Raw genomic sequence first — 13,131 nt, forward strand, 5'->3', positions numbered from 1 at the left:
TTGGTTGGTGTTTGCCAAACACCCAAAACAACTAGCTGAAGTCTTAAGTCCAAAGCAACAAGTCCTATGTTATATACGTTTAATTGATGAAGAGATCAATACATCATGAAATTAGTTATTACAGTTTGGTTCGATACTGATGATGAATCTCCCCCTGGCAGCCATGTTGAGAACTTCAACACTCGGTGCTGCACAGCTCCATCCATAATGCACAGCTCCGCCCCAGCTCTGACGTAGTCTGCACAGCTCCTCCTGCACAGCTCATGCTCCCCCGCCCCTCTCCACTCTCGGAGAATGGGCATGGGGATGGGTACTCTGAGGGGATCGTGTCTAGGGGTGGGCGGTGTAAACGGTATAAACCGTATGCAATATAAATTTGGCCCATGGTAGGGATTTTGGTCATACCGCCCAACCGCGATAGCACATTACATCCTCTAGGTGGCAGTAATGCAACTTTTTAGATGCCCAGTTCCCCGAAGAAGAAGTACACAACAACAGCGATGGCGGCAAGCAGTGAACAGACAGATGAACAGCTCGTGAAAAAGATTGATGCAACATCTATAACAACGATCTGTAACTGGCGGCCCACTGGTCGAACAATAATATCTGGTCCGCCAGATGATTTTGAGAATCTGAGGCAGCTGCTTCACGGAGGCAGTAACACCGTCCATTAACCTGTCAGCATCCAGCTCCTCCTAAACCTCCTTCATTACCTGTGAAACACCTGGAAATCCTCTGCGTTAGTGAACAACCTGTGCCGCGCAGCTCCTGCTGTGTTCAGGGACACTTTGTAAAAGTAGCCTGCTGATAGACGCTACCGGTGCCTCAGTCAGCTGTTAGCTTTGCTGCTAGCCACCGAGGAATGGGGATCAGTCAAAAAAATTGGCTCGGCACCAAATCCAGTTGCCGACCCCTGATCTATAATCTGGACATGGTTTGGATTCAAAGTAACTTGACTTATGTTATTTAATAGTTTAAAAACTACTTCCTGCTTCCACGCTTTTAACATGTGCTATGGTAACCATTAAAAGACTGTCATGCTGAAATTTATATATGAAATTATACCGAGATATATACCTTTTACCATGTAAGTTTCAAATTTACATGGTATAAATATATATATATATATATATATATATATATATATATATATATATATATATATATATATATATATATATATATATATAAATTTTAGGCCATATTGCCCAGCCCTAGTCGTGTCGCTAAGGAGAGGAGATTCTTGAAGAGACAGGGACTCATTTGCAGTCGTTTGAGGCAGCCTGATGCTGAGGCAAATTTGATTTAAGTTGGTTTTGACACATGCAGCTTTCACCATCCAACTTTGGGTGAAGCTGTTGCTTGAGTGTGTTGTAGAGTGATACTAAAGGGCTAAAAAAACACGTAATACTCCCCCCCCCCCAATAGGACACCTAACACGACCTTCCTTAATAGAAACTCGAGCCATAGATGGTCAAAGACAGCCCACAAGGATTCACATGCACAAGTATACATTTTAAAATTTGCTATGAAGTTCATAGGTCTGAAAGTAATGACATAAGGTTTCATCCAATGCAGCCTTAGCATTGACCTGTTCTGTTGAGGATGCATCACTGTTAACTATGATAAATTGAGTTTGGTAACAGGCACTGCAAAGCTTTAAAGCTCATCAGTCTCAGTGAAGAACTGAAGCCTGGATGGACTTGTATCATCCAGCTTAAGCCAGGTTTACACTTGCACGAGTCTGTGGCACGCATTGCCACGAATCGAGTCGCAAACGGTCGCAAACCACTCGTAAAGTGGCGTGAAGTGTGCGTAAACCCATCGGGACTGCGTGCCATGTCGGGACGAAAATTTTGAAATGTTCAAAATTTTGGTCACGACAAAATATCGCGAACCGGCCGTGAACTATGCGCCAACTGTCCGTGAACTCCTTGTGAACGCGTCGGGACAATGCAGGAGAATGCGTGACAGTCCTGGCCACCGGCGAGCACCCGGAAAAGGGCCCCATGCTGGGGATTTTCGACCCACTGTCGCTGCAGCATCAAGTGTAGCGTCTTTAATTTGTCATTGAAATTGACTGATGTCAGCCATCCGTCGGGGCCCCCTTCAGCTCGGGGCCCTCGGCAGCGCCTTTTCTGCTGCTCTTCAACACAGAGCAGCTGCAGGTACAGGATCTTCTCTTCTCCGCAGTGACGGCGTCTCTGGCATTCAGCATGTTGTCTGTTCCACAGCAAATCCAAAAATGACCCGGGGTTGGGGAAGCCCCCTTTTTACTTGTATATGACGTGCGTAATTGCGCGCGCAACCACGTCGTGCCAATGCGGGAAGCTCGTAAACTATGCGCAAACTATGCGTGAATGCGTCGTGCCAGTTCGCGACACTGACGGGTGCATTCGTGAACTGTCCGTGAACTGTGCGCCAACTGTCCGTGAACTGGTCATGAGCTGTGCGTGAACTAGTCGTGAACAGTGCGGGAACCTGCCGGTTCGTGACTCCAGATTGGCACACCTTGCCACGACAACATCGTGGCTAAAAGTTGTGCAAGTGTAAACCTAGCTTAAAGCTCGTGTCCGGAGTTTTGAAAGAGAGAGGTTTTTTCCGCCCTCCCTCTGCTTTCATGAGCGACCAAGCCACGCCCCTTTAATCATGCACGCGAATTATCTGTCGGGTGAAAATGAGAGCCTCCGAGTCCTACAGCATCCTCCATGTTGAGCTGTTTACGGTGGATGTTCAGCAGACCATGGATATATCCGAGGTAAGCGGGGCGGCTGCTGCGTTGCTAACTCTCCTCTGCCTGGGCGAGTGCGCGTGCTCTCTGGCTGCGCGCACATGTTGACTGACAGCACGAGAATGCGGAAGCTGGCATTCTATTGGCCGACGCTGACGGCGCTTTTTCGGATATGAGACGAAGGCGGGGCTCATAAATAAATTTTTATATTGCTTTATGCTAATATTATATTGTAGTATCGAACCAGACTGACACATTTAAGCTCTGTTGAAAAATGATACATACGTTGGAAACGAACGGAAACTCCGGACACGAGCTTTAAGCTTTCTAGCTAGTGACAATGGAAGCACATTTACATAAGCCCTCTTCATCAAGTGGTTCGAAGTCTAAACCAGCTAAACTGAACAGATATGACGACAATTATCTGGAGTTTGGTTTCATTGAGAACAGCCACCGAAGACCAAATGTGTGGTGTGTATACAGGTGTTCGCAAATTAAGCCATGAAGCCACCGAGCTTACCCCCCACCTGATAATCCAAGCACCCAGAGTTAAAAGACAAAAGATTTTTTGAGCGAAAGAGTGAGGGATACATTCACCAGAAAATATAAACGGTGAAATTGGCTGCAACTTCAGAAAAAGCATGGAGGGCATCTTATTTAGTGGCTCAACAAATTGCAAGAAGCCCCATTCAACGGGACAAGATCTTCTCCCAGCAGCAGTAGAAATATGTGAAGTTGTGCTTGGGGAAGAGGCAGTTAATAAAGTCAAAGCTGTACCACTTTCAGATGACACTATGAGGAGGAGATTTGGAAAAACTCTCAGCCGACATTCAGTCACAGCTTCTAGAGAGTCATGTGTGCAGTTTTCCATTCACCTGGATGGATCAACAGATTTTTTTCTAGTGCAGCTGAATTGATTGCTTTGGTGCACCCTCCCTGGGAAGAAGACATTTTGGAGGACTTTCCATTCTGCAAGGAGTTGCTGGGCAGGGCGACAGGTGAGGAAATGATCAGTCTTCTGGAAGCGTTCATGACTGAAGTTGAACTGGGCTGGGGAAATTCTGTGGCCGGTTGTATGGATGGTGCAGAAGTGGAGTTACTGTGCAGACAAAGTCTGTCAATTTGTGTACTATTGCTACATACTGTGTGCTGCATCGGCAAGCACTCGTCTCAAAAGACACTGCACCAGATCTTCACTCCGTTTTGAATGCAGCAGTGACTGCAGTTAATTTTGCGAAGTCCAGGGCATTGCAGTCACATCTATTTGGATGCCAGACATGACGCACTGCTGTATCACATGAAGTGCAATGGCTGTGTCATGGTAAACTTTTACAGTGAGTGCTTGAGCTACGCAGAGAATGCTGGACTTTTTGAAAGACGAAAAACCTGACATCGCACCATTTTTTTTTTAACGATCCAGAGTGTGTTGACTGACATATTTAACACACCTAATAGCCTCAACCTCTCCATCAAAGGAGGCCACACCTCTATTCTTGAAAATCACTGCCTTCATGAACTCAACAGACCTGTGGAGAAAGAGGATTACAGATCTTTCCCCAACTGACTGTGTCTCTACAAACATGACCTGTGTGTTGCTACAGTGAGGGAGGTCGCCTCAAAGCTCACATCACTGAGTGAGCACTTCAGCTCATACTTCTCTGACTTGAACACCGATTCCTGGGACTGGGTGAGCGATCACTTTGCACCTACTGCATTAACAAATGATCTGACAGGTAAAGCAGAAGAGCAGCTGTTGTTGTCCTGTGATAGGACATTAAAGGTCCGATTTCAGCAGGTGAATCATGCAAGCTTTTGGTCCTCCCTCTCACGAGTATCCAGAACTCACTGTTGCGGTCATGCAAATATTGCTCCCCTTTCCCACCACCGACCTCTTTGAATTATCTTTTTCGACTCTGAGTGCAATGAAGAACAAGCACAGGGCTCATTTACAAGTGGATATAAAACTTCACCTGTGTTCAAAATTCAAGAAATGGTATTGTTTTTATGCAAATTTATTTGGGTAAGTCCATTTCCACTACACTGATCTTAATAATTTAGGTTGCATGGTCAATGAACAGGTAATTGCTAAAGCATTTAGGGTTACTTATGACAGACTGTGTTTAAATGACATGAGAATGATGAGGGGGTCCTTGAAAAATGTTCTCCTATATAAGGGATCCTTGGATCCTAAAAATTTGAGAACCCCTGTTCTAAACATCTCAGCATCTAAAATTGGAACATAAGGTTTACTTTTTTTTCCACATGAGTCTTGGGATGTGTCTACCTAATAATCTTTCAAGAATAATTACCTTTCCACAAACAGCTCAACTGCATCTTTCTCCCAGTCTCCTATGTAGGAACCCACTCTGACGAAGATGCGATCTACTCCTGGATCAAATTTGAAATCCTTGGAGAGAACTGCATGAAAGTAAATGTTGAGTCTGTCACTAGGCGCAATGTGACTGGGTCTGGGTGGCCTGAAAAGAAAAAACGAAAATAAAGGTTGAGGTTAAATACAATGCATAAGACAAAAACTAACCATGACAACGTACAAGACTCACTTTTTTGGAGGGGGTGCTGTTTTGGGGCCAGGCTCTTTCTTCGCAGTGCTGCTGTCTTTCTGTTCACCGTCATCATCTGAGGTCTGCATTTGCTCCTTCTCACTTCCAGACTGCTGTGGTCCCGTATCCTCTGATTCCACTGGGTCTACACTGGAGCCGGTGCTGTCAGGCTGGAGCATCAAATATTCAATTTGCATTAAAAGACTGTACTGAGTCTCCTGTTCAACAGTAACAATTACTTCACATACTGATCAACATCACCTTTGATGGTGTTTGAGGACCGAAAACCTTCTGTTGACCTGCTGCAGTCTGCTTCGTTTTCTTCCCCTGCTGACTCTTTCCTTTAGTTTTACTTTCTTCTGTCTGTTCTGTAGTTTGCTCCACGTTGGCATTGTGGTCTTGTTTTGACTGTTTGGTATTGACAGCGTCCTTCTTGTTCTTTTGTTGTTTCGGGTAAGTTTTCGGCTCTTCGGGGTTAGTTGTCTTCGTCTCTTTACCTGTGTCTGCCTGAGAAGCTGCATTCTTCTTTTCCTTCGAGTCGACACGTGGAGTCAGAGGGTCTGTCGGTGTTGTCTTGAGGCTCTGATCCTCTTCTGTTTTCTTTGTTTTGTCGTCTTCGGGCTTGCCTGTGGCTTCCTCGGGCTGCCCCGCTGCACTTGGCTCTATTGGATCGGTGGTCTCTTCATTCTGAGTGGCGGAGCTCTTCGCTGCTGCAGCACTAGGTTGACTTTCCAGTGAGTCTGTTTCATTCACTGGACTGTCTGAGCTGTCACTGTCAGAGTCTCTCCTGCCCTGTGACTTTTCCTTTTGGTTATCTGTCATCGAAGTGGAAGACTGGTCCAAAGACGTGTCGCCATCTTTCTTTTTTTTGTTCTTCCTCTTCTTTTTCTTCTGTAAAGATAAGATTTAAAGGCAGTTATGCAAACTATTTCTGTTGAACACTTGTTGAATAAGATCTAGATAAATAAATAGTTTTTTGAATTTCTGTATCTTTTATGAAAGTCTTTCCGGAATAATTATAGGGTTTGGTAATATGGCCAAAAATTCATATCACAATATTTTTTTTCTAAAAATAGCAATATCTTCATTAAACTCCATTAAGCAATATCTTAAAAAAAAAAAAAACTCCACTTTTTTTTCTTCAAAGTTTCACCACAGATACAGTTCTGGGTCAAATTCCTCAACAAACCACAACAAAGGCACTTTTAATAATCAGCAGCTGCACAAAACAAAAATGTGAATTCTCCAGAAAAATGGTGAAAAAAAAGGTGGCATGCAATAAAAGAAAAGGATGTTTTCAGGGTTTGAGCCTGATGTGTCAAAGTAATTTTAGTTCAGGGAGAAACTAGAGAGGGGTCACGTCAGCGAAATGACAGTACAATAATGCACAAACATCCACAAATCCATTCTTTTGGTACAAGGAAATACAGCACATGCATGACGATGTAAATATCTGCAATTTAAGTACAAGTTCATCATCATGCCAATTTTAAACTACATCCTGATACAAAATGCAATTATATGTCTCTTTCAATCCAGTTGCAACTGAAACTGGCTAAAATGACTCTTAGTGACTAACAGTCATCTAACAGGCCAGACTGGACCTTCTGGCATCCCAGGTGTCCATCCATCCATCCATCCATTTTTAACCACTTATCCTGGACCGGGTCGTGGGGACAGCAGTCTAAGCAGGGATACCCAGATTTCCCTGTCCTTAGACACCTCCTCCAGCTCTTCCGGGAGGATCCCAGGGCATTGTTGGGCCAGCCGAAAGACGTCGAGAGAAAATCTCTCCGGCATGTCCTAGGTCTTCCCCGGGGTCTCCTCCCGATGGGACATGCCCGGAACACCTCCCCAGGGAGGCGTCCAGGAGGCATCCTGAACAGATGCCTGAGCCTCCTCTTGATGCGGAGGAGTAGCGGCTCTACTCCGAGCTCCTCCCTGGTGACTGAGCTCCTCACCCTATCTCTAAGGGAGCGTCCAGCCACCCTACAGAGGAAGCTTGTTTCAGATGCTTGTATCTGGGATTTTGTCCTTTCGGTCATGACCCAAAGCTCAAGACCATAGGTGAGAGTAGGAGCGAAGACTGGCCTTTCGGCTCAGCGCCTTCTTCACCACAACGGACTGATACAACACTGCAGCCGGTGCACCGATCCGACTGACAATTTCACGCTCTATCATTCCTTCACTCATTAACCAGGTCCCGAGATACTTTAACTCCTCCACTTGGGGCAAGGTCTCTCTGTCAACCTGCAGAGGGCAGACCACCTTCTTCTGGTCGAGGACCATGGCCTCGGATTTGGAGGTGCTGATCCTCATCCCCATAGCTTCACACTGGACTGCAAATCACCCCGGTGCATGCTGTAGGTCTGGGTTCAAAGAAGCTAACAGGACGTCATCTGCAAAAAGCAGAAATGGAATCCTTTGGTCCCTAAACTGGAGCAGCAGCAGCCCCCCCCCCCGAGCCCCCGACTGCGCCTACAAATTCTGTCCATAAAAACTATGACCAGAACTGGGAACAAAGGGCAGCCCTGCCGAAGTCTAACCTGCACCGGGAACAGGTCCGACTTACTGCCGACAGTGCAGACCAGACTCCTGCTTTGGCTGATTTCATTTAACATTTATTAAACACTGTGTCTTCAAAAATTAACTAATTTCAAACCATCAAGGGATCAATAAATGACCATTAACATTCCCCAAAAGAACAACATCGGTAAATCTAAACAACTCATGAACCAGAGCATTAAAAAAAAAAAAAAAACTATACATCAATTTGATCAGAAAATGAGAAAACCTGTTGTGTGTGTGTGTGTGTGTGTGTGTGTGTGTGTGAGTGTGTGTGTGTGGTGGGGGGTTCAGGTCAGTTCACACAATGTCCCAACTGTAATGAGTTTGTCTTAGTTGAATTCTAGAAACACTCTAAAGTGTTTTTTCTTTTATTGCCTGTTGGTCTGCTCTTCACTCTACCACGCTTACTGCTGGGATCTGGCTCACCGTCCAGCATCCACTTTAGTAATACACACAAAAAAAACTACTTGTAGTTGTCATACTATTAAAATCTATTTCTCCTCATTACAGTGTAATATTTCTCTATCTCTGAAAGCATGAATTCAGTAACATTCACCATCAGTAAACACATTGCAGCATTCCCCATTTTAACAATCTAAGTCATCCAATTAATATCTCACACTATACATAGAATCTGTCTCGGATTGTTTTTATTTTTTTTTTTTTTCTTTTAGATTGCACTGAAATGAACACAGCTGGAACATCACTTCATTTTGAAGTTAGCGATTTAGCTGTCATCAAGACAAAATGCCGATTCACAGGAGTTTATTTGACAAAGAAAATAACCACAAAGAAGATTTTCGAAAGTCTCGTTCTGCTTTCTCAAAAGTTAAAGCGTCCACAGAAATAAAAATTCATGAAATATAATGCAACTCAAACTTTTGGAGATGTTTCCAGCTGTAAATGATCAATTTAAAAATTTAAATGGCTCCAATCTCTAATCTTCAAACAAAAAGAGGGAATATGTGGAGCGTTACCCAGTTAACCCTATAAATGCTGGTGCTTAATAGGCAGCAAGTTTTATGGGAGCTACACTGGGTTTGGCCCTTGGACCGTATGTTTGACAGATCTGGTCACAAAAACAGAAAACAAGAAGGAAACGTTGCCTCCTGTTAGAGACGCACAGATTAGGAGACAACAAGTTTTAGGGTTCTCTGAAGATTGAGTTTTTCTGTTGAACATCAAATGGATGAAATCACCAGTTCCTCTGTCACGGGCTACTGGGTGATTTGCAACAGGATCCAGCACAATCGGGAGATCGCGCCCATCATTCAAAAGCACTGGAAACAGTGCTCTTCAACTTTTTTGTGGGAGAGCGTGCAGAGAGGGGCGGAGCCACAGATCAAAACGGGGAAATAGGAGGTCACCCTACTGCTGAGGTTTACAGATTCATATTTTATCATTTTACCTTCATGCTTAATCATCACATCATCAAGTCTGCAGCAAACAGGCAGAATACACCACGCGTTTTCTATTACATTCTTGGATTTGTGTGGCTTTTGGTAATCACATATTTATTTGCCATGTACTGTATAGCATATTTTCCAAAGAAATTATGAATTTAATGCAAATATGTGACAAAGTAATACATTTAATCATATAATTCTTTATTATGCTGAATTAAGCTACAATTTTGACAGCTTACTTTGGCCACCAGGTGGCGCCAGTGGCGTGGACATCATTTTTCTGCTTTTATTTCTAATTATCTTTAGTCAATTTTCTTGAAATTTCATTAGATTGATCAAGATGAGGGTATGCAACATATATATTTATCTAACTTTCATCCTGACTTTCACAGAAACAGCAAAAGAGGTACAAATACAACACATATTCAACACTTTTTTTCTTATATACTTGAACTACCATGTATTGTATTGATTGCTCAAAATAAACGAATAAACAAAGTTGTACATATGCCCGGCCTATAGATGGGAGGCTGTAACTTAGCCACAGAAATACACCAAAAATGAAGAAGACGAGGAGCATGCAAAAACAAAGACAAAGAGCATGCACATTCAGCTTGAGCGCTGTAAAGAAACACAACAAGATATCGCCTTATTAAACCAAATGGCATCAGTAGCTTCTGTAGCACAATCCATTGTTCAATCGGACAATCTGACAAGCATTAATATTGACCTCAGACACTGTATTTGTGTTAAAACCAAATAACAAAGGCTGACTGATTGATCTTTGTGCATTGAGTATCTGTAGCTCATATTGAAAACAGAAAACATTATCATATGTAAAATGAATGACATGAATGAAGGCAGCACAAGAGTTTGACTTTTGCACTCACCTTCTTCTTTCCGTTACTGATGCTCTCATCATTCGCCCGTTTCTGAGACTTAGTGGACTCTTTGTCGTCCATGTGTTGGTCACCTTGCTGAGATCCTGATTTCTCAGTTTTACTTTCTGAGTCTGCAACCAAAGGTTTCGGCTGGTCCCCTGCTTCTGAATAAAAAATAATTAAAAAAAAAAAAATCTTAGAGTTTCTCTGTTCAAAGACACAAAAAATAACACAACAACTCTTTTAAAACTGAGGTTAATGCTTAGAGTGCTATCATCAGTAGTGAGCTCTACTGCTGCAGTAGTTTGAATTTTAGGTAAATCACAGGCAAATGACATCAAACATTTCAACTAATCATAGAATTCAGTCTCAGTCCATCCAGCTTTACTGCCCTCTGCAGGAGCTCCGGTTGGAGCAAAATACTGATTCACATGTCAGTAACATGACGAACCACTGTGAGGTTACGGAAAAAGCACTGAAAAATTCTACTACTGTTCTACTTGCAAATCAATAAAAAAGTATAACTATACTAAGAAAGTAGACATCAATGAAATACTTCCAGTACCAAACAACACTTACATGGGTATATTTAATTCCATCTCTAACATAATGTCAGTATATATCATATCACCACCTTCATTGACATTATAAAGGTTTCCTCGTGTTTCTACTGACAGAAATTTAAGACGCAAACTCTTGCATGGCACAATGGTAAATAATAAAAATTAAACCTTATGCTCTGTAATGGGTGGGAAGCATGTTAATTTTATAAGCAATGCAGTGAATGTGGTGGCCCGCTTGATGAAATCCTCCAAAAAAACTATACATTTCTGCTCTAGTTTACTTACCCTCTGTGATTGCAGGTTGGACAGAAAGCCTTTCGCCACATTTGCTGCAGAAGTTGGCATTTTTTTCCGGTATCTGATGGCCACAAGCTGTGCACTTCATCTTCACTGGTCTTCCTGAGCAGAAAGAACCTGTTTATCAGAGGAGTCATGCAACACACTGCTTTCACTTTCATTTCTCTCATAAAATGAGGTCTGCAATCATGAGAAATGAAATCTTTTCCCTCATCTGGACTTTGATCAGCCTTAAACAACAACTGGCTAGCATTTTATTTGACCACGGTGGAAACTATTTCACAACAATCGCAAGGATTTTACAGTCAATAACAAAATAACTTGACTCAACAACACAGAGAAAACACAGTGGAGCTGCAGTAGTCCACTATCATAACTCTAACATTAGGGTGTAAACAAGCCAAGCAGGTAATTAAATTATTTTATTCTCCACACAAAGTGTGAAAAAGTTTGCTTAGGGCGTTTCGTGACAGAAAAATGTAAAAAGATTTCAAATTACTTTCCACTTTTACCCTTTTAAAGAGGAATTCTTTACCTCCTTCATTAGTTTTCTCTGCTTTTTGTTACCTGATCTTTTTTATTATTTTTATGACAGCAATGTTAATTGATGGGGGTTCATATAAATTGATAGAGCTTTTTTCTTCTCCTGCAGTCAAGGTTTAGTTCTTACAATTTTGTATTATGTCATATTCTCATTTTATGCAAATAAAAAAAATGAATACAATCATTTAATGATGTATATGCAAATCTTAACATGTATTTTATTCATTACTAATCGATAAGTTACCAGATAATTAGTTTCAATCTAGAAGCTATCTGGCTCCCAGTAGGGCAGAAATTTAATGATTCTAAGAAAATATATATTCATTTAAGTCTGTATTCATTAATTTATTGATCATTTTAATCATTTTAAGAAAACTCTTTCCCAGGTTTTTACAATTAATTATATCATATTTTAACATTTAGACAAAGAAAAAAATACTGTGGAGGTAGGATACTATAAAAAATAAATCCAGAGTTAGAAAGAGAATAAAAACAAAACCTGAGGAAAATTTAAAAGTATGTGACACTTGTTTTTGAGCTCTTATATAAATTGCAATTCTCACCAACACGACCACTCACGCGGCGGTTCAATCGCTTCCGTCTACTTTGGGTTTTTCGACTTTTATTTAAAAACGAAAAAATAAAAAGAGTGACTCCTCTTCTCTGATGAACCCGTCTTTGGCTTTCTAGTTCAACCAATCACATGCCGGCTTTCATGAGGAAAATAAAAACATGTTGCAGTCACTTCCGGTTTTTATCCGCGTTGAATAATAAATATCGAACTAACCTTCACAGTTTCTGACATTAATGTGAAGTGACCACACGCATGTATCTACAGCATTAAAACCTCAGAGTCCTCATAACCCTCGGCGTCAGCCCTGTTTAACAGACATAAGCTGCCGCTGCTAACTACTAGCTAACCGGGTATCAGAGCAGGCTGCAGGAGCGCCGCAGCTTCTACACTCAGCTGGTCGGGGAGACGATAAGGGGGGAAACAGAGGTGGTACCCGGGCTCCAGGGAGGCTCCCCGGCCCTCTGCACTGACCTGGGCCGGCTCTCAGCTCCTGCTGCACGAACTCATCCCCGCTCGTCCTGCGTCGCTCCTGCGGACAGAGACAGTCTGAAGAGAGGAGCCCGCGCTGCGCTCCTCACGTTTCCGTCTCTCCCAAAGTTTCGATTTGTCAGAAATGGGCGTCAGCTAATAAAGTTTGCTTTCGCTGTGACTCAGACTGGAATTTTTCCGACACAGTGACCATAAACGCTGGAATTATTGTCTTGAAATAATCACCCAACTTATTCCAAGTTATTTGTTACTCATTTCTGATTTGTTTCATCTTTCATCTCGTACCATTATTATTATTATTATTATTATTATTATTATTATTATTATTATTATTATTATTATTATTAAAGAAACGTTTAGGTTGATAACAGTCACAGTAAGATTTTTGCGTCCCTCCACAGTGCTATAACAATAATAACCACAGCAATCCAAACAAAAGGGAAGATCTATTTACACTGTGAAGACAGATTTGAAATTCTACACTATTTCACGACACTAACTACCTTACTCCACATAGA

General features: G+C 42.1%; 1 protein-coding gene across 4 annotated transcripts in view; it reads right to left on the reverse strand.

Annotated features, from left to right (window-relative positions):
* LOC115386506 (E3 ubiquitin-protein ligase rnf213-alpha-like) overlaps window positions 1–13,131 on the reverse strand; it is a 109,788-nt gene that overhangs the window by 29,938 nt on the left and 66,719 nt on the right. Inside the window, exons 1-6 of one of the 4 annotated variants that reach the window (XM_030088839.1) lie at window positions 12,596–12,726; window positions 10,996–11,109; window positions 10,157–10,311; window positions 5,554–6,183; window positions 5,293–5,462; window positions 5,041–5,208 (exon numbers count right to left, since the gene is read on the reverse strand). In XM_030088839.1, the coding sequence (XP_029944699.1) occupies window positions 5,041–5,208; window positions 5,293–5,462; window positions 5,554–6,183; window positions 10,157–10,311; window positions 10,996–11,095 (1,223 nt within the window). In that variant the 5' untranslated portion in view covers window positions 11,096–11,109; window positions 12,596–12,726. Of the gene's footprint in view, window positions 1–5,040; window positions 5,209–5,288; window positions 5,463–5,553; window positions 6,184–10,156; window positions 10,312–10,995; window positions 11,125–12,595; window positions 12,727–13,131 lie in introns of those variants that run through there. The other 3 variants (XM_030088840.1, XM_030088841.1, XM_030088838.1) reach the window with 3 other exon arrangements.

This window comes from Salarias fasciatus, chromosome 4, assembly GCF_902148845.1.
Source record: "Salarias fasciatus chromosome 4, fSalaFa1.1, whole genome shotgun sequence".
Lineage (NCBI taxonomy): Eukaryota > Metazoa > Chordata > Actinopteri > Blenniiformes > Blenniidae > Salarias > Salarias fasciatus.